The sequence below is a fragment of the Sphaeramia orbicularis genome, chromosome 16 (assembly GCF_902148855.1).
Source record: "Sphaeramia orbicularis chromosome 16, fSphaOr1.1, whole genome shotgun sequence".
NCBI lineage: Eukaryota > Metazoa > Chordata > Actinopteri > Kurtiformes > Apogonidae > Sphaeramia > Sphaeramia orbicularis.
Genome location: NC_043972.1, coordinates 51684177 through 51705690, shown reverse-complemented (window position 1 = coordinate 51705690; position 21514 = coordinate 51684177). Strand labels below are relative to the sequence as shown.

The following is a 21514-nucleotide window of genomic DNA, read 5'->3' as shown; positions in this document are numbered from 1 at the left end:
TTCAGAAACTGTATTGTAATACCGTAATGGGAGAAAGTGTGGGCCCTTTTGTAATGATATAAAGATAACTATATATATACATATATAATCTTTTTCTCGCTCACCTGGGCGGTGTCTCCTTCAGACTTAGGTCTTCTACCAGAGGCCTGGGAGCCTGAGGGTTCTGTGCAGGATCTTAGCTGTTCCTTGGACTGTGCTCTTTTGGACAGAGATTTCTGAAGTTGTTCCTGGTATCTGCAGGAGCCATCCTCTCAGCTTGCGGGTCACTGCCCCTTGTGGCCCCAATCACTACTGGTATCACTGTTGCCTTCACACCCCACATTTTCTCTATCTCCTCTTTCAAGTCTTTGGTATTTCTCGAGGTTCTCATGTTCTTTCTTTCTGATGTTGCTATCACTTGGGATTGCTACATCTATCACTACCATTGTCTTCTGGTGTTTATCCACCACCACTGTGTCAGGCTGGTTGGCCATCACCATCTCGTCGGTCTGGATCTGGATGCTTGTTCTCTGTCACCTTCGAGGGTGTCTCCCATCTTGACCCTGGGACTTCCAGTCCATACTCGGTACAGATATTCCTGTACACTATGCCCGCTACTTGGTTATGCTGTTCCATGTATGCTTTGTCTGCCAGCATCTTACACCCTGCTGTGATGTGTTGGACTGTCTCAGGGGTTTCTGCATACAGCCTACACCTGGGGTCTTGTCTGGTGTGGTACACCTCGGCCTCTGTTGCTCTGGTGTTCAGGGTCTATTCTTGTGCAGCCATGAGTATTGCCTCTGTGCTGTCTTTCAGTCCAGCCACTGGTATGTTTTCTTGATATCAGCCGCTTCCTCAATTTGCCAGTGGTATATGCAATGCAAGGGCTTGTCCTTCCATGATAGCCCCCCGGGCTCCTCGTCTTTACTTGGCTTTTGTTGCTTGAGGCATTCACTTAGCAGTAGGTCACTGCGGGCCATCTTCTTCATATATTCCTGGAGGTTTGCCATTTCCTCCTGGACAGTAGTTCTGACACTTACTAGTCCTCAGCCCCCCTCCTTTCACTTTGTGTACAGCTTCAAGGTGCTGGACTTAGGGTGGAACCCTCCATGCATGGTAAGGAGCTGTCTTGTCTTGATATCAGTGGCTTGTATCTCTTCCAGTGGCCAGGATATTATGCCAGCGGGGTATCTGATCACTGGTAGGGCATAGACATGAATGGCTTGGATCTTATTTTTGCTGTTCAGCTGACTTTTCAGAACATGCCTTACCCTCTGTAGGTATTTGGCTGTGGATGACCTCTGAGCTGCCTCCTCATGATTACCATTTGCCTGTGGGATCCCCAGGTATTTGTAACTGTCCTGCACATCTGCAATATTCCCTTCAGGTAGTTCAACCCCTTCGGTTGTGATCACCTTTCCTCTTCTAGATATCATCCGCCCACATTTATCTAGTCTGAATGACATCCCAATGTCTTTACTGTATATCCGAGTGAGGTGAATCAAGGAGTCAGTGTCACGCTCATTCGTGGCCTACAGCTTGATGTCATCCATGTAGAGGAGGTGGCTCATAGTTGTTTCACTCCAGAACTGGCACCCAAAAGCCACTCTTTGAGATGATCTGGCTGAGGGGGTTTAGGCCTATGCAGAACAGCAAGGGGGGACAGAGCATCTCCATGATATATACTGCATCTGATGCTCCCCTGAACAGTTTGTTTTGAGTTGGCCTCCAGAGTCGTGCTCGATAGCCTCATCAAGTTCTGGATGAACTCTCTTAGTGTCCTGTTGATGTTATACAGCTTTAGGCAATCCACTATCCGTGTGTGGCACTGAGTCATAGGCTTTCTTGTTGTCAATCCAGGCAGTGCACACATATAGACACAGGCAGTGTCTATATGTATGTGTATACGTGTGTGTGTTTATATATATATATATATGTATATATGTATATATATATATATATATATATATATATATATATATATATATATATATATATATATATATATATATGATGATATGGGACTCAAACTACAAGCCATCGAGCAAGGACTGAGCATCCCCAAGGTCTTCTGTATTCATACTGCATATATATATATATATATATATATATATATATATATATATATATATGTATATTTATATATATATATATTTTTTTTTTCTTTTTTTTTTTTCTTTTCATTTTTAACTTAATTACTTTATTTTAACTATGTATTTACTTTCTTTTCATTATCAACTTTCTGACTTTCTGACATGTACTGATGAGGAACATGTATAACCCACTTTTCTTCTCATAAAAAGTTTAATAACCAAAAAAAACAAAAAAAAAATTAAAAGCAATTATACATGTAAAATTAAGGTAGTGAGTAAATATATTTAACTCTAAAGTGGAGTAGAAGCATAAAGTAGCATGAAATTAACCTATGTCGAGTTTCTGTGTAAGTACTGAGCTGCGGTAAATGTAGGGGGTCACATTCCAGCACTGGAATGAGGAAAACTAACTTTAAGTTAGCGGCTCATTTTCCTTACCTAAAGTTTGGCAAAGGCAGAACTAATATGTTAAGACTCAAAAGCACACACTAAATACAAAAACAACTGACCAACTTAAATCTTGAACTGAACAATCAACTCCAGCAAATCTTTTGGAAAAACTCAGAAGGCTTTTATTTAGTACCTAAACAGAACTGCCGTACACCAAGACTTTAGACTTAATTTTTTACATTTACTTTCTTTTGGTTGTGTCTGTTGTTTTAACAGGGTTCCCTCAATAACAAAAAGTCATGGAATTTGAAGTAAAATAGTGTATCATTTTTTAATTTTTACAAATCACAAATATCTCACCCTTCAGGTCAGAAAGGTTTGTTTCAAAATCAAACATTTCAGTGAAATAATTTATTTTTCAAGTTCTAAAATTAATTAATTCCATAAATCCACATTTTAATGCTTCCATTTAAACATCTTACCTCTGTAGAGGGTTTGCATATTTCTAATCTTCTTTTGTAGCCCTCAGAGGTTTCCTTAGGTTTGTGAAGTGTTAATAGGCGTGGAGATTTGTTGTCATTATTTGACTTCAAATGGTATATTTTTTGCAGAACTCTGCAACTACACTACCAGTCAAAAGTTTTAGAACACCCCAATTTTTCCAGACTTTCATTGAAAATGATGCAGTTTAATGTTTCTGCATACTCTGAAATTAAAAGCATAGAACAAATGAACAATTGAAGTTAAAAAAGAAATCATGGAATCAATTTAGAAACCAAAATGTATTCTAAACTTTTGACTCATCAAAGTAGCTGCCTTTGGCAGATATAACAGTTGAACACACTCGTGGCATTCTTTCTACAATGGAAATCAAATATTCTTCAGAAAGGTCTGCCCAACTCTGTTGCAGAAGTTCCCATAAATATGCAGCACTTGTAGGTTGCTTTGCTTTCACTCTTCTCTCCATTTCATCCCAAACCAGCTCCATGGGGTTTAAGTCTGGAGACTGTGCTGGCCACTCCATGTTTTCAAGCATACCATCTTGTTCTTCTTTCTTAAGGTAGTTCTTGGACTTATGTTTGGGGTCATTATCTTGCTGTAGGATGAACCCCTGACCAACTAGGCGCATCCCGGAGGGTACTGCATGGTGCTGCAGAATGCTGTGGTAGCCGTTTTGGTTCAGGGTGCCTTTCACTCTGTACAAGTCACCAACCCTGGATCCGGCAAAACAGCCCCAGACCATCACACTTCCTCCTCCATGTTTGACAATTGATGTCACACACTGAGGAACCATCCTTTCACCTACTCGATGGCGTATATAAGTAGGGGGGGTGCTTAATATCAGATACCACACTAGCCCTAATTTTCTGAAGCAACAAAATGTTCTCAGCACTCCTGTGTAATTTTTTTTTTTAAATTTTCGTCCAAAACCCCACCCCAACCCCGAAAATTACATTTTTAACCCTGAAAATCACAACTTTCACAGCTTCTCCACTCTTTTGTCCAGTGCAATGTATAAATGTCTTTATGATGGGCCATTTAATGATCTTGTAAGTGCCATATTGTATCGTAAGAGTACTTTGTACTATGAAAAGTCTAATGTCAAGGTCATGTAGGTTAAAGGTCACAAAAATGCCTAGTTTTTTCAAAAATTCATACCATTCCAACATTTTATCAAATATGTCCTAAATTCTCTTCCCTCTGGTTTCCTGGTGGGATCCCCCAAGGCCTTTGGCCCTTTCAAAGCCACATTTGAGACAAAATATTGCAACATGTACATTCCATTTGAATATGCCGCCATTAGTGTGGCGGGAAATACTAGCACACATTTTGGCAGGAATCACTAACACTTCATTCATTCATTCATTTTCTGAACCTGCTTTATCTTCATTAGGTCGCCCATCACTAACACTACATTACAACCCATTGTCATGGAGCTACAAGTATTGCAACGTGACATTCATTCATTCATTTTCTGAACCCGCTTTATCCTCACTAGGGCCATGGGGGTTCCTTAGAGCCTATCCCAGCGAAGGCGGAGTACACCCTGGACAAGTTGCCAGTTCATCGCAGGGCTGACATATAGAGACAAACAATCACTCTCACATTCACACTTATGGGTGATTTAGATTAACCCATTAACCTATCAGTGCATGTGCTTGGATGGTGGGAGGAAGCTGGTACCTGGAGAGAACCCACGCAGACATGGGGAGAACATGCAAACTCCACACAGAAAGCTCCCACCCCCATCAACTGATGTTGGAATCGAACCCAGGACCTTCTTGCTGTGAGGCACGAGTGCTGCACCACTGTGTCAACGGGACATATACATGGGACCAGAGGTCGCGTTAACCGAAAATATTCCGTCATTGACGGATTTTTTTAAAAAAATGACGGAAAATTCTGGAGGCCGTCCGTCATTTTGACAGATTCAAATACTGAGGGTAATCTAATGTTAACCTTTCCTGCTCGGCTCGTCCAACCGTAGTCAGCGAGCACAGGGGAGATTTCCTCCAGGGCCGATGTTGGGTTAACTCCCTTGCCAGTAGTGGAAGACAGCAGCTTTTATTTTATGCACAGTATATTGATGTTTGTACACTTTTTCCTTCTGTCCTCTTACACACTCATACTCAAAACTACCACTCCCTCACCTTGCTCGACCACTCACACCATATGCACGCGCCACACACCGCTCTCGCACTTAAAGGAACACACACACACACACCAGTCTCATACTACCAAAGAAAGTTTTCACACAACACTGTGAACAGAACCTGTTCGCAGAATCGCTGGTCTGTCTGTCTCTTAACAAGTCATCAAACAGTCCATAACAGCATCCTACCTGTAGAGAACCAACAGCACCACTGTTCACAACTACACTGAATACAACAGCAGTACTGCAGTCACATGACTCACCATTAGTCCACCTGTAGTAGACCCCCTGTCCAACTGGCGCCAATGTGCATATTGATCAGTCAGTGTCCAGTCTTGTGTCGCTGTTTAGCTGACTTTTGCCAAAATTAGATGCTACTTCTCTAGCGCAAACTGTGAAGACAGCCGAGTCTCCTTAGTTATTTTAGAAAGCCCAGTTAAATCCGATGTCATTAATAAACACGGTGAAAAAAGAGGGACGGATGCGGTGGAGGATAATGGAAAAGCAAGGAATACGCCAGTGGCATTTGGTGTGCTATATGTACGCATTTTCTACCTTTCATGTGTTATTTGATGGTATGTCAATTTGTGCGTAGATCTCTGGTTCATGTAACCTGAACCCTAACCCTCAGTGCATAACACACCAATTAAAAGTGGCGTATATAATTATGCGAGTCATGATATCACGTTGGTTTATCAGTCAGCAGCAACTACAGCTGCTGCATCATTGAAATGTTTTTGAACATTAAATACTACTAAATATATCTCTTTATCATTAAAAAATACAAATTTGAAATGACGGATAATAATATGTTATGACGGAATTTTTACGACCCTGTCCGTCAAAATGACGGACAATAAAAATGTCTAGCGCAACCTCTGCATGGGACATATACATGTAAATTGCAAAGTCATGTGAAACTACTGTTTGTCATTTTTGACATGTCTATATGGATAATACATTGAGTAAATAGTTCTGTTTAATGTGTGTTATTGAATGAAAGTTGTTTGTGGTCAATAGATGTGTTATGAGGAGAGAACCTGAGCCGAACATTTTGAATAACCCACATTAACAGCTTAATTCCATGAAATATGCATTTTTGACCATTTGGGTGACCTTTGACCTAAAATTTGACCTTGACTCTACACCTTTTGTAATGTAAAGCACTCTTAAGACATGACATGTCTCACAAAAAAACATTTTAGTGCCCAGCATGGGCATATTGCTACATTGTACTTTATCAAAAGTAAAGAAGGTTTGAAAGTTCCCAAAAACCCCACGTTTTCAGGGTTGAAAAAGTAATTTTCAGGGTGGGGGGGGGTTGGTTGGGCTTCACATTTTTGTATTCCCAAGACATGGGAGCATCAGAAAATCTGGGCTAAAGTTGAATCTGAAAATTTTCATGAAATAAGCCCCTCCCCCAATGTGTGTCCTGCGAGATGAACCGAAGATTTCAAATTTTGATTCATCAGTCCATAACACCTTCCAGTCTTCAGTAGTCCACTTGCGGTGTTTCATGGCCCAGGCAAGCCTCTTTTTCTTATTCTGAAGTCACAGCAATGGCTTTCTTGCTGCAACTCAACCCATCAAACCAGCAACTCGAAGTCTTCTCTTCACAGTTGAAACTGAGACTTGCTTACTACAACCACTATTGAGCTGTGCTTGAAGCTGTTGTCCTGTGAGTCGTCTATCATGCAAGTTTTTAACTCTCAGAAACTTGCCTTCTGATTCTGTTGTGGCTTTGGGTCTGCCAGACCTCTTCCTGTCAGCATTTCCCCCAGTTTCTGAGGGCCTTTTGATGGTGAAGGAAACTGGACTTACTGACACCTTGACTTTCTCTGCAATTTCTCTGTAGGAAAAACCTACATTTTTAAGTGTTATGATGGTCTGTCTCTAGTAACACACTACTTTCTGCAGTACAATACTGTTCAAATAATGCTCACAACGGTATGGTACCAAAGTGTGTTCTAACACTACTTTTATGCAGACAGAGGGGGTTGGAAGTAATTAAGAAATGTTGGGAATTGGTAGCACCATCTTTCGAGGCTTGATCAACCTCCATTGCTGCAGAACTGCTTTAAATTGTTAACCCATTTCTTGTTCGCTGAAAAAGGCCTTTCTGTATAATTCTGAAATGTACATTATTTTTCAGTTTTGTTTAACCTTACCTTTTTTTTTTTTTTTTTTTTTTTTTTTACTTCTGGCAGTTCACCGCTTACCTTTGTACCATTTCAAGCTGTTCATTGGACTTGAACTGCTTGAATTTCAATACAAAACTGGAAAAATTGGGGTGTTCTGAAACTTTTGACTGGTAGCGTATATTATTGCAGTCCTTATAGCTCATAGGCTGAACAACTTTTTAAGAGAGTATTTGAAGTGAATGTAAAAAACCATCAGAGGAAAAAGTGTTTTGAATGGTCAAAAAATAATTAAATTGGTGTCCTTAAAAGTTAGTAGTGATGGAAATTACATTATTAAAAATCGTACAAAAATGTAGGAATTTTGTCTCTAAAAATGTTATGCAAACCCTTATTTAAGAAGGTTCTTGTTTACATGGTAGTCCTTGGCTGTTCTGCTCTAGCCAGCAGGATGTGTTGGGGATCGCAGGGGGAAAGGGTCAAAGGGTATGGGAAGAGTTAGAGATACAAATGAGCTGTATCAGACCAGAGATCAGAATTTTAGGGATTTTTGTCATTAGAGTGAAGTTCATCTTTATTGTGCCCATAGGAAAATTAATTCTTTGTATTTTACCCATCTCAGTGCCCTAAAAGGTATCTCACTAGGGGAAGTGGGGGTCTAGCTCCAGATCTAAGCCAAAACCGTGGTGGAGGGTACTGAGAATTAACTAAGCGTACATGTTGTTTTGATGGCAGGGGAACCATATGAACCCGGATAGATGTTGAACTGCCTCCACCTTTTACTGTGCATTTAGTTGTTGTGACTTGGCTGTCATATGAAAATCAGATCTACAAACCAGGGAAGGAGGAGGAATGTTTAATGTTTGGAAGTGCAGGAGCTATCCAGTGTCACAGCACAGCCACTATGTTGTGCAAAATTACAGGAAGAAAATACATAATTGCTTGAACTCAAAAAAGCCAATCTCAATATTTAAGCTTTTTTAAATCAAACGTTGCACCAGAGCCAGAATAAAGCTTCATAATGAGGCAACAGAACCTTGAAAAACTGCTCTTACTTTTGTGAAGCATTACTGAAGTAAACCTCTGCTTCAATTTGTGTTAGATACACTGGGTCCTTTAATATAGTTGAGTCCACACACAGCTATTTTCATTAGTACAGGATTGAGCACTCTGTCACGGCAGAACAAAAGCATCTGTGTAAACTGGGGGCTAATTTCATCTCATTCTTCAAGTGTAAGCAAGCGATTCAAAACCATTTTCAGTAAATTCAGTATTAGTTTCAGCTCACTGGCCAATAGACCATGAGCAGTTGTGAAAGTGCTCTGTCCAGCACTGTCCTCATCATCGTCGTCGTCGTCATTGCTGTCTTTGTTTTTGGTCTTGTCTTTGTTAGTAATTTCCTCAAACATCTTCTCTGATGAAACTACTGGTCGGATTCATGTCGGATTTTATATGTAGCTTCCTTGGGACAGTGTCTACAAAATTAGGTCACAGTTTTGAGAAATTTGAATATTTAAATTTTTGATGAATTTTTAAAATATTAAGAATTTGCCTTTGCTTATAATGGGCTATATTTTGATTTCTTATAACATGGAAATAGATAGAGATATCAGTGTAGTTACTATTGAGCACTGGTAGGAAGCTATACAGTAAATGGATTTTCATTTAATTTGTTGAGTTCTCCAGTGAAAATTTGTTGAGTTCTCCACTTCTTTTGGGAGATTGATCTCCTGCATCAAGACCACAGGACTCTAACAGTGGCAGAACCCGACAACCTCACAAATTCAAGTTGTTATTGATTCTTGATAGAACATGCCAGAGAGCTACAGGGCCATTGGTCCTATTTTTATTGTTATTTCTGTTATTGTCCTTTTTAGTATGTTGTTATAGATTAGTTCTGATTTAAGTTCAGTTTTATGAGTGGATAATTTGTTTGTATATAATTTTCATTGTGTGAAACTGACAACTTTTTTATTTAGTTTCAGTGTTAGTTTTTCTGATTTTAGAAGGAAAGTTTTGATTCATAGAAGTAGAAAAGGGTCAGTGGAAAAATGCGCGATGTTAAATATGATTTACAAAACCACTGTTTATCAAAGGTCTCATATTGCGTAAAGCCAATGTATTAATTTTTACCATGAACTGTTCACACTGGGGAGAAACCAAAACCAAGCTGACTTTACTTAAGATTGATTTTTGTTTATGCTGCATTGGTTATTGTAATTTGCTGTATTTTGTATTTCACAAAAGTGAACCTTAAGTATATATTATTAACTATCGTTTAATAGACTATTAATTATTGCTTATCATTGCAGTAACTGTTAATTTATGTAAATAATGTAAAAATACTGTTAGTAAAGAGTCAGACCAGGGGTTCCCAACCTTTTTTGGCTCGTGACCCCATTTTAACATCACAAATTTCTTTCAACTCCAGGTATTCAAAACTGAGACTTTTTTTTTTTTTTTTTTTTTGCTAAAATTAATTTATTTTTGATCATGTAATAGTTTGCTACACTATGTTGCAAATAAATGTTAACTTCAGATGACATTTGGGCTATATTGTGTATATTTTTATGGATGGAGGCAGAAAAGCCAGGTTGAGATTGATGCACAAAGTTAGATTTTTTTTTTTTTTCTGTGATCAGTACAGTCAGTCGAGCTTGTATTTACAAGGCTGCAAATTAATACTGAACAAGCAATAACTCAAACTATGAATTATGAAAAAGCTGCAGCATCTTAAACCAGCCACAATGAACATTTGAAAGATAAATAGGACCACAGTACTTCAGTTTCAGCTTCAGAGTTTATCATATCTTTACCTCTGCCAGGAGGTATTGTGATCGCTTTGCTTTGTGTGCTTGCGTGCGTGTTTGCATGTTTGTTTGTTTGCGTGTTTGTTTGTTAGCAAGATAACTCAAAAAGTTATGGACGGATTTTCTGGAAATTTTCAGGAAATTTTCAGGAAATGTTAATACTGGCACAAGGAAGAAATTATTAAATTTTGGTGGGGATCGGGGGGGGCAGATCTGTCTTGGTGGAGGTCTGCGCTGTCCGAGTGCTTTTCTTGTTTACGTATTGTGATTGTCTCTCAACTCACCATATTTTTTTTTTATTAGTAAGTTTTTATTTTTATTTTTATCAATTACTAGAAATTTCAGGCGACCCCATTTGAATTCCAGGCAACCCCACGTGGGGTCCCGACCCCAAGGTTGAAAAACACTGGGTAGACAATTAGTTAACTATTAAGTAACTGTTAGTTACTGTTTATTACAGTAAATAATTGATGAGCTAATTGATGAAAATAATGAAGAAATACCTTATTTAACATGAAGACCTCAGTAAATGATTGCCATTTAATTTTTACTTGTGTTGCATTGTTCATTATAGTTTGAGTTCATATTTATTTCTTAGTTTGTCCAGTAAAAAAGCGAAAATAAAAAAGAAACAAAATGTAATGTCAACAATTATGCAGGTGACATCAAAAGCACCTAAAGGTTTATAAAATTATCTCACCCAAATACAAATAAATGCAGATGAAAAACTAAGTAATTAAATGTCCATAACTGACTAGGTTTTATTTAAAGTGTAAGCATTTAGTAACGCTTCACAATAAGGGAGCATTACCTCAGTAAGCATTAACAAACAGTTAACTATTTACTAATGTTAATATAATCTTATAATAATTCAAAAGTTAAAACATATTTTTCTTTCCTAGTATTAGTGTTAGTTCACTCTAATATTCCCGGATTAAAGGCACATAGAAGAGTAATAAGCATCAGGTTAATGTATGTTTATTATTGAAAATCAAATTACATCTTCAAGTTCATCATTATTAGTTGTTGAGCATTACCAGTTTATTTTAAATAACTTAAACTCATGTTCTGCTCTCTATGAAAATCTGCTTGAATAGTTGCAGAGCTCTGGAGGTCCACAGAAATATCTCACATCTCCGTATCATTTCCTACACTTTGAATGAACTTTTCATTGGATGTTTTACAATAGAGACATCTGGAACAGAACGGATTCAGTTTCACCAAGTTACATGTACTACACAGCGAGCCAAGACTTCTTTCTACCTGTAAAAACGTTACCTGTAGTCCCCTTAAGATCCCTGGAGGAGGTCTTTAGCTGTCTGGAAACTTTACACCTCCCAGGAGAGCGCCACAGCCTGACCTATACTCATTTGGGCTGAATGCCAATTCACCTTTTGGTCCTCCCCCTTACCCCTACCCATCCGTTTTGCGCGTACACATGAAGGGGTAGTGTTGTCCTAATTCTCAGGGCTAAGGCGGAGGGCTGTATATCCCTCGAAATGGAGATATTTCAGGACCACACTACAAACAGAGGGATAGGAGAAATTTCCCATGATTCTGTTCGAATCACTGGCAAGATGGAGGTAAACGGAGCCAAAAAGTGGAGCAGTGTGATGAAAGAAAGACACAAATGTACGTATTTTCTTTGTAAACATCTTAATCATTTAATCGAACGTTTAAAGCTGTTTCAATGTGTTATAGATCGCTTTTCTGCGGTTTATAGTTGATAGTTGTAAAAAGATGCCCAAAGCCCATGCAACAGAGATGGTTACAGCTACTGACGGCATGATGAATACTTTTGGAAACAAAGTTGTCGCATCTGTTTATAGTGGCATTGATGACTGGTGATGACGTAAGAGGTCACAAAGGGTTGTCCCCTTTCACAGGGGAATGTTTCAACCCCTACCCCTTGTAACTCCGTTTCAAGGGGTAGGGGTAAGGGTTAGGGCTAAAGGATGAATTGGAATTGGGCCTTACTGTTGGGTCGGCTTCACACTACCCACAGACCAGAGAGTGCAGCAAAAACCTCTAAACAAACTGATCAGATCTGCGCCCAGAAACATTTAAATATTTACCAAATGTCTGTTTACCCTTTTTTTTGTTATTTGGAAAGTTGACCCAAAAAAATTAAAACCTTGCATGAATGCCAAAGCAATGCCAGGGAATGAACCCACACAAGTCAATTTGTGCTGCAAAACAAGTATTAATCACTGAAGATTTCACACAGTATTAGTGAACAGCCTGTCATTAATTTTGTTGTGCAGAGTCTTCAATAAAAACTGGAACACAAGGATTCAGACATGTAAACAAACTCTGAAGGTTGGGATTATGGAATTCACTCTGCTTCAAAATGTCTTAGTTCCTGCAACTTCCACTGTTGACACCTGTTCTGTTCTATTCTATTCTATTCTATTCTATTCTATTCTATTCTATTCTATTCTATCTTTTGCATTTTACAGTAGAGACTATTAAGTTGTTTATTCTATGAAGTATATAATATATGTGTTGATGGGTTATGGTGTCACAGTTATTGTTAATTGCAACTAAAACAACCAATGAAAAAATAAGTGTATTACCCCAAATAAAAGTAAAAACAACTGTTTAAAAAATAAGTAAAAGAATGAATAAATGAAAAGCCACAAAAGTACTTATAAATCACTTACATTAATTAACATTAAGTAGTGTCGTAATAAGCATTAACTAATACCTTTTCTTGTCATTTATCAACGTTTTCATGTAAAGTAAGGTGTTTAATTAAATTATCATAAATGCTATTATCAGTAGTTACAAAAAATTACAGCAGTAGACTGTTACTTTATTAAGTATATGAACTGTAACTGTAGTACATTTATTGTGAAGTTTTACCAAATAAAATTGCAATGAAAAGATAAAAAAAATCAGCTTCATTACGGGTAAAAGTCAGTTTCATTTTCCCCTATTTTTAGTGATTCATGTATACCTTTAATACACAATGGTTTCATTAATCTTATATCATGTCATACATTGTTTCATCCTGTCTTGCCATCTATAAATTAAGGTGTTCCTCATACAGAGCACGAAAAAATAATGAAAACTCAACCATCAATTTCAACTAAAGTAGTTTTAGATTGTCAACAAACTAAAACTTTTTATGCTCTCATAAAACTACCTCAAAACAAACCAAATCGTAACAGTACATAAATATAAAAACTACTTTTAAAACTGTGTAATGCCAGGAAACACTAAGTAAAAAATAACTGATAATTATGACAGGGAGTCCAAGTGGAAACCATAATCCAAACTGCTGTTGTCAGACCACCCTGGTATAGATGGAATTAAGCTGAACCTTTGTTTTGGGTCATTACTCTTCACCCCATTGTATTACCTGTTGACCGGCAGCTTCATTGTAATTAAAATATGCCCAAAAGCTGCCATGTGTTTGTGAAGAGTATGGCAGAAGGTTAATTTACAAATCAGATCAGATAGAGTTCACCCTCATCCCCCCACCCCCCGTCTAAACCTGATTTCACGGTGACATTAGACTCAATCTGGAAAACTGTGCCTAAAAGAAATATCAAGCAGCTCCTGAGTTTCATGATTGTTAGGTGAATCAATCTTGATCACAAAACATGTTCAGCACACTCAGGAATCTCATCTCAGTCTTTACACAGATGCCTCACATTCATCCATTCACACACACCACTGACCTTTGGTCATTGGACAACCCACTCTACCAACTGAGCCACAGCCACCCACAAGTACAGGGAAGGTGGTTTTCAACTCATTCTGTCAACCCAGGATTTCAGCTCTAGTTATCAGCAGCATCTTCACCTCCAGATGACCAATCACAAAAATGGACAGGCCTATACTATGTGCTTTTGTTAGGCAGTTGAATATTCTAACCTCATTTCATGTCTAAGCGTATCTGTCCATCTCCTCCTATTTAAACTTGGGTGCTTATTGGATTTTTATCAGCTCACCAGCTGCTTGGCCATGAGCTATTGTGAAGGCACTGTGTCCATCCTTGTCTTCATTGTTGTCGTCTTTGTTGACATCTTTGTTGTTGGTGTTTTTAGCGTTTCTGTGTTTTTGGCGCCATCTTTGTTATTAGCAATTTTATCAAACATCTTTTCCAACAAAACTACTGGTTGGATTCATTTCATGCAGCTTTCTTGGGACAATGTCTACAAAGATTGTTGAATTTTTTTATTGAATTTTTGAAATATCAATAATTTGCCTTTACTTATAATGGGTCATATTTTGATAGCTTATAAAATGGAAATGGTTAGAGATATCAATATAGTTACTATTAAGCATTGATAGGAGGTCATATATGGACTTTTATTTGTTAATTTAGCCTCACTTCTATTGGGAGATTGATCTCCTGCTTCAAGGCCACAGGACATAGCAGCAGGACATAGCAGCAGAATCAGAATGAGAATATATTTATTGTCATTGTACAAGTACAACTAAATTGAGGTAGAGCTCTCCAACTTATTGCAAGAAATTACAAGGCACAACAAAACACAGTAGAAGACACACTTATTTACATTAGGAAAAATAAAAGAGAGGTATAACTAGGAATGTTTGTAAAAGAAAAAAAAAAGGCATAGAATTTAGTAGTGCAGATAGTTTGACAGTAGTGCAAATGTATTGGAAAAGTGCAAATGACATGAGAATTAAATACTGTAGAATAAATAGAGTGAAAGGATAAAATAATATAGAAGGCTGTTAACATTAAACAGATATTGCACATGTTATAGGGTATGATGAGGTTATTGCAGTGAACAACAGTGTCCTTGTGGGTGTTCTATTCATGTTTTGTTTGGTTATTTATTGTGGTGATAGCTTTGGGGAAGAAGCTATCCCTCAGTCTGTTTGTCCGGGTTTTACGTGACCTGTAGTGCCGGCCTGAGGGCAACATTTCAAACAAGTGATTGGTGAGAGGAATCTTTGATAATCTTGGTGGCTCTGCTGAGGTAGCGAGAGCAGGCAATGTCCTCCAGGCTGGGCAGAGAGCAGCCAGTGATCCTCTGGGCTGTGGTTATCACTTTCTGCAGCACTGTCCTGTCTGCTACTGAGTACCCCACATACCATGCTGTGATCCCGTACAATAGGATGCTCTCTGTGGTGGCTTTGTAGAAAGTCACCAGCAGCTTCTCCTCTAGGTTGGTTCTTCTGAGTACCTTCAGGAAGTGGAGTCGCTGCTGAGCTTTCCTCACTATTGCAGTGGTGTTTGCGGTCCAAGAGAGGTTGTCTGATATCTGCACGCTCAGGAAACGAATGGTGTTGACCCTTTCCGCACAGTCCTCATTGATGTAGAGCAGGGCTGGGTTTGCTCTGCCTTTCCTGAAGTCCAGGATGATCTCCTTGGTTTTTGTGGTGTTCAGTGGGAGATTGTTCAGTGAACACCACGCTGTTAGTCTGTTAACCTCATCTCTGTAGTCAGACTCATCCTCCCCTGAGATGAGCCTGACTACGATGGTGTCATCTGCCAACTTTATAATGGTGTTCAAGAGATGGGTCAGAGAGCAGTCATGAGAGTATACAGTGAAGAGGAGGGGACTCAATACACAACCTTGAGGAGAACCAGTGCTGAGCGTTAGGGTGGAGGAGAGGTGAGGGCCGAGTTTGACGGACTGTGGGCGGTCTGTTAAAAAGTCTTTAATCCACTGGCAGATGGGGCAGGAGAGGCCCAGGTGCCTAGTTCTGCACCAGGATCTCGGGGATGATGTGGTTGAAGGCTGAGCTGAAGTCCAGGAAGAGCAGCCTTTGCATAGCTCTCCTGATGCTCCAGGTGATTCAGCGCAGTGTGGAGTACTATGGTAATGGCGTCATCTGTCGACCAGTTTGCCCTATAGGCAAGCTGGTGGGGGTCCAGAGTGGGTGGCAGATAGGCTCTGATGTGTTTTGAGAGTAGTCTTTCAACACACTTCATGACTACAGGCTAGAGTGCAACAGACCTGTAGTCCTTAAGGCTGTCTACTGCTGAGTTTTTGGGAACAGGGATGATGGTGGAGGCTTTAAGGCAGGCTGGGACACTGCTTTGTGACAGGGACTGGTTGAAGATGGGGGTGAATACTCCAGTCAGTTGGTCTGCACATGCTCTGAGTACCTTACCCGGTACTCTGTCGGGGCCTGCCGCCTTCCTGGGGTTCACCATCCTCAGCACACGTCTCACTTCATGCTCCTGAAGTGTCAGTGTACCAGTGGTGGAGGGTGGTGATGGTGGAGTGGCTGTTGATGGTCTGTTTGACTCAAACCAAACAAAGAAATAGTTAAGTTCCTCTGCCAGTGAGGCATCCATCCTTGCAGTATCCTGGTTGTTGCTATTGTAATTGGTGATGTGATTTATTCCCTGCCATGACGTGGGGTCATTCTCAGCGAAGTAGTCCTCTACTTTCTTTTTATAGGCCGCCTTGGCTGCCCTAATGCCTCTTTTGAGTTCTGACCTGGCTGTGCTGTAGAGACCAGTCCCGGTTCCTCGACTTGAAGGCAGTGTTGCGGCTTTTTATGAGGGATTGCATTTTGCTGTTCATCCAGGGTTTTTGATTTGGGAAGACTCTGACCCTTTTGTTGACTGTGACCATGTTTATACACTTCTTGATGTATGAGAGAACAATGTCGACATGCTCTTGGAGGTCGTGGCTGAAGAATAAATCCCAAATAGTTTTTGAGAAGCAGTCCTGCAGCTGTGAGAGGGCTGCTTCAGGCCAAGTTTTTATTTTCTTTGTTTTTGGCTTTATTTGCCTCCGCCAGGGGGTGTAGGTGGGGGTGAGGGACAAGCAGAGATGATCGGATCCAGCAAGATAGAGGAGGGGAGTAGCTGTGTACGCATGTTTAACATTGGAATAAACATGGTCTAAAGTATTTTCCCCTCTGGTGGCAAACTTCACGTGCACTGGACGAATTTAGGGAGCACAGTTTTTAAGCATGCTTGATTGAAGTCACCGGCAACAATAAAGACTCCATCAGGGTGGCTGCTGTGGCTATGATATCCAGCAGGAGTCTAAGGGCCGTGCTAACATTATCATCCGGTGGAATGTAAATAGCTAACACAATGACTACTGTAAAGTCCCTCGGGAGATAAAAAGGTTTGCATGAGACTGCCAGAACCTCTAAATCAGGGGTACAGCTTGTATCGATGGTCTGACTGGTTTTACACCAGTCGTTGTTTACATAAACACAACCCCTCCTCCTTTGCTCTTACCCGAGACTCTGTCTCTGTCATGCCGGTGTAGCATGCGAACTGCTTGCTCGACTGCCATGACGGGGGTCAGTGGGTGAAGCCACATTTCTGTGAGGAAAATAACACTGCCATTTCGCACAAAGCAGTTTGAGGCCATCTGTAACTCCAGTTTGTCCATTTTGTGGGTGATGGATCTGGCATTAGAGAGGAAGATGCTTGGTAGTGCTGTCCTGAGGTTGTTTATGTAGCCTAGCATCTGTGCTTGACCGGCATCCTCGCTTCTGCTTCCTCCCTTGCTGCTGCCTCGGGCGCTTGCCAGGTTGGCTGACCATCCACAGAGAACCGGGCGATCTTGCTATGTCTTTCGGTATGTTGTGTTCTTGCTGAAAGTCATCAGTAACAGACAGATTATACCTGAGACCAAGGTCCATTTGATTCTGACGACTGTAGATGATAATTGCTTTGCATAAATCTTAAAACAAACAGATGAAAACTAACAAGAACAAACACCCGACTGGAGAGCTAAGAGCCACTGCACCCGTGCGCACCGCCATCTTGATATACGACAACATTGCAAATTCAACTTATTGATTCTTGAGAAAACATACTACTGAGCTACATGGCCATTGGTCTTTATTTTTATTCTGAGGTAATATATTTGTGTAATCAGTGAGGGTGTGGCCTAAAGTGAATAGCACCAGTATTATGAAGTTCAGAATTATTGGGCAGCTTCTTTACCACAAGTTAAATGGATGAAAAAGAGACTTAACTGACAGTGAAAGGTCAAAAATTGTAAAGTTCACAAAGATCTTTCACAAAGATGCTACACTTGAAAAAGTGAGACTACATGACCACTAGACAATAAAATGTTTTGCTGCAAAGAGTCAGCAGTGTCATAAAAAACACAACAGGCTTTAAAAATATTAGTTTAAAGTTTGAGTTTTTGTATTGCTTTTTCATAAAGAAGTTTTTAAGAAGTCAGATTGCTGTATTAAATTGCTATGTTTGGAATATTTTCTTCGCTTTTCCTCATCTTACAGTCTTTCTCATAGGGAACTGAAACCCTGGCATGCCAATTTATATACATCAGTTTTTAGGTATGTTATCACTATCATTGATGTGTTTCATCAAAATTAAGTCATATTACTATAACTTGGAAGTTTAAAGCAAACGTGTTAGTATTTACTTCAATTCTGCTCCTGTTGCATTTCTTAATACAACTGGAACATGGCAAATATTATCCAAGTATACAGAGTCCATCATTAAAGTGTTGGATCAAGAGAAACAATCTAAATAAATTACCTTGGTTCTAGTTTCTCCATTGAACTTTTAGCAGAATAATAAGATACAATTAAATGATGTCATTAAAGAATGCCATTCAAACCATGGAAAACATTGTGGAAATAATGGTAAAACATGTTATTTCCATTAGTTTAATCCATCTGTTTTTGTGCAAGGAAATAGGGACAGTTATCACAATTCTATAAAATGTTGTAATTGTTTCAAATATTTTCAATATCGCCCTGCCATGAACTGGCAACTCATCCAGGGTGTACTACGCCTTCATCCATAGGTAGCTAGGATGGGCTCCAGCACCCCACATGACCCTAGTGAGGATAAAGTGGGTTCAGAAGATTAATTAATTAATTAATTTTCAATATCCCAAATATCTATTAATTGTGACAGACCTAGCTCTAACAAAGACCTTACTTTTTTTAAGGACCACATTAGGTGTGTGTGAAGCAAGGGGATATACATTTGGTTCCATTCCAATCTATAACATAACCATTATATGCCACTACTACTTGGCATCCTAAGTAAATTTTCCTGCATGATCAGCCTGTGGGGTTTTGACCTAGTCTTTGGGAATGGATGGTCTAGACAAGCCAATTCCTGCCATTGTTTGAAAGCTGCTTATGGGATGAATGATCACTTTTCAAATTGCTGTTCATCACATGAGAGTAAATGTTACAATTGATATTCAGGTACGAGTGTAAAAACTATGTTTGTAGAGCAGATGTCATGACACATTTGAAACATTGCGCTTCCACACATTTTAAGGATAGATGACAAAATAATTGCTGTAAATTAATCAAGACTTAAGTTTCTGTCAGTTGGTTGGCTATGGAAATCAGGCAGAGGGATGACACTGTAATGTGAACCAGTGCACTCTGATTCTTGGGCTTTAACTGAAGAAAATAAACCCTTGAGGTACTAAAGATTTACCACAGAGTCAGACAGTGATTATATCAATAGATGGGACTGTGCATCAACATACTTCTGTTTACTCTCCAATCACATGCTTCCCAACTCTCCTCTGAACATGACCTTAAATGAACAGGACGATTGAGTTGCAACATGTTTAAACAACTGCTCGGACACTGAGTTGTAAATGCTCTGAAAAGGGCATAATTGGTATTCTGGTAAGAGGTCTTCTCTGCTGGCAATTGTTTTGTGATTGGGCATGATGGGCTTTGTTTTGATAGGTGCATTTGAGAGGTTTGGACGGGCTGGCCATCAGCGGGACGATGACGGAGCCAGCACCGCTCATCATGGAACTGGCCTCAGCAGCCAAGCCCAGAAATGTTCTCCTCTTTGGCATCCAGCTTCATCAACCAAATGTAAGCTCTTTGTCATTTCTCTCATCCTCTGTCTTTTTTTGTCTTTTATTTTCTCCTGAAGTGAGCCCAGTGAGTTGCTATGGAATGCACATTTGAGAGAGGCCAAAAACAGAATGGGAAATGTCGTAAGTGTTTTTTTTTTCCAGTGTCAAGCTTTTATGCTTCAGGCAAGGCTGCTGTCTTTTATCACCCATCTTTATGTGTGCACTGTATATCTGATTGGCTGTTTATATCTACAGAAGAAGCAAGTCACCTTTCACAGAGTTGTATGTTGCATCACTCTGTTTGAAAGTGAGCCTTCTCGTCTCCTCTTTTCTTCTGGAGATGGTATCCAGTATTAATGTACGTTGTAGTCACTTACTGAATTTGATGGTAAACTGTAATTATCAGCCGTTTAAATGAGAAAAAAAAAACCCACAATGGACAGAACAAAGTCCACCTTTATGTGAGGCGAGGGGATTAGGTATGTGAATATTCAGCTGTATGCAGTCTGTAACTTCACCAGTAGTATCACTAAATATTATTGGGTAAATTTTTTAGCACTGTGTAGCTTGACCACCAAACCCATCCATCGCAGTCAAGTTGGTTCTTGGGAATCCTATGTAACTCCAGCCAATTGTTCATTTTTAGTGATCAGGGCAGATACAGTTGAACTCAAATCTGTAACTGACTCTTCAAGAATTATCGTGTCATATAATGGAGTATTGTTGAATTATTCATGGTGCTTACTGAGAAATGGGAAGATTTGTGCTACCAAAGCTGTCAACTCAAATCACAACTTTGAGAAGACAAGTAATGCACACCTAAGACAAACATTGAATATTCATGGCCTTAAATATCACATCCACTCTGATTTGTGTTCATGACTGATTGCAGCAGTATTACAGACAGGACTTCTTGGCAAGCACCGTAACTTCACAAATCACTGGTAAAAGCCTGTGTGCCCCAGGTGAAGGGATGTGTACGGTGGCCCAGAGGTGTAACAGGCCAAAAAATTATCCACTAGACGAAAAAAATTATCTACTACAAGAAAAAAAAAAGAGAACAGCCTAAAAAAATTATCCACTAGATGAAAAAAATTATCTACTACAAGAAAAAAAAGAGAACAGCCCAAACAAAATTATCCACTATAAGAAAAAAAAGAGAACAGCCTAAAAAAATGATCCACTAGATGAAAAAAATTATCTACTACAAGAAAAAAAAGAGAGCAGCCTAAAAAAGTTATCCACTAGATGAAAAAAATTATCTACTACAAGAAAAAAAAAAAGAGAACAGCCCAAAAAAAATTATCCACTGTAAGAAAAAAAAGAGAACAGCCTAAAAAAAATTATCCACTAGATGAAAAAAAAAATCCCCTATAAGAAAAAAAAGAGACCAGCCAAAAAAATTATCCACTAAAAGAAAAAAAAAGAGAACAAGCAAAAAAAAATATCTACTTGCCCAAAAAATTATTCACTATAAGAAAAAAAAAAAAAAAGAACAGGTGAAAAAAATTATCTACTATGAGAAAAAAAAGAGAGCAGCCCAAAAAAATATCCACTATAAGAAAAAAAAAACATCATCCACCTTTTCAGTTACGGGGGCGCTGTTTACCCGAAAGGTGTCTTGCTTTAAAATTAAGACCACCACAAAAAATAAAAGGATAGGCTGAAAAATTTTAGG

The 21514-nt window shown here is 39.1% G+C and overlaps 1 protein-coding gene and 1 long non-coding RNA gene across 4 annotated transcripts in view; one reads left to right on the top strand and one right to left on the bottom strand.

The window, feature by feature from the left end:
- The window catches only part of crppa (CDP-L-ribitol pyrophosphorylase A), a 127839-nt gene that overhangs the window by 68595 nt on the left and 37730 nt on the right, over positions 1-21514 (top strand). For all 3 annotated transcript variants that reach the window (XM_030157621.1, XM_030157622.1, XM_030157620.1), the window contains one exon: positions 19718-19852. In XM_030157621.1, coding sequence (XP_030013481.1) covers positions 19718-19852 — 135 coding nt within the window. The remainder of the gene's footprint in view (positions 1-19717; positions 19853-21514) is intronic.
- LOC115435315 (uncharacterized) lies at positions 372-15768 on the bottom strand. Its single transcript, XR_003937682.1, has 3 exons — positions 15758-15768; positions 12433-12437; positions 372-501 (listed from the first exon to the last, which is right to left on the bottom strand). It is a non-coding gene; the product is annotated as an uncharacterized LOC115435315 (long non-coding RNA).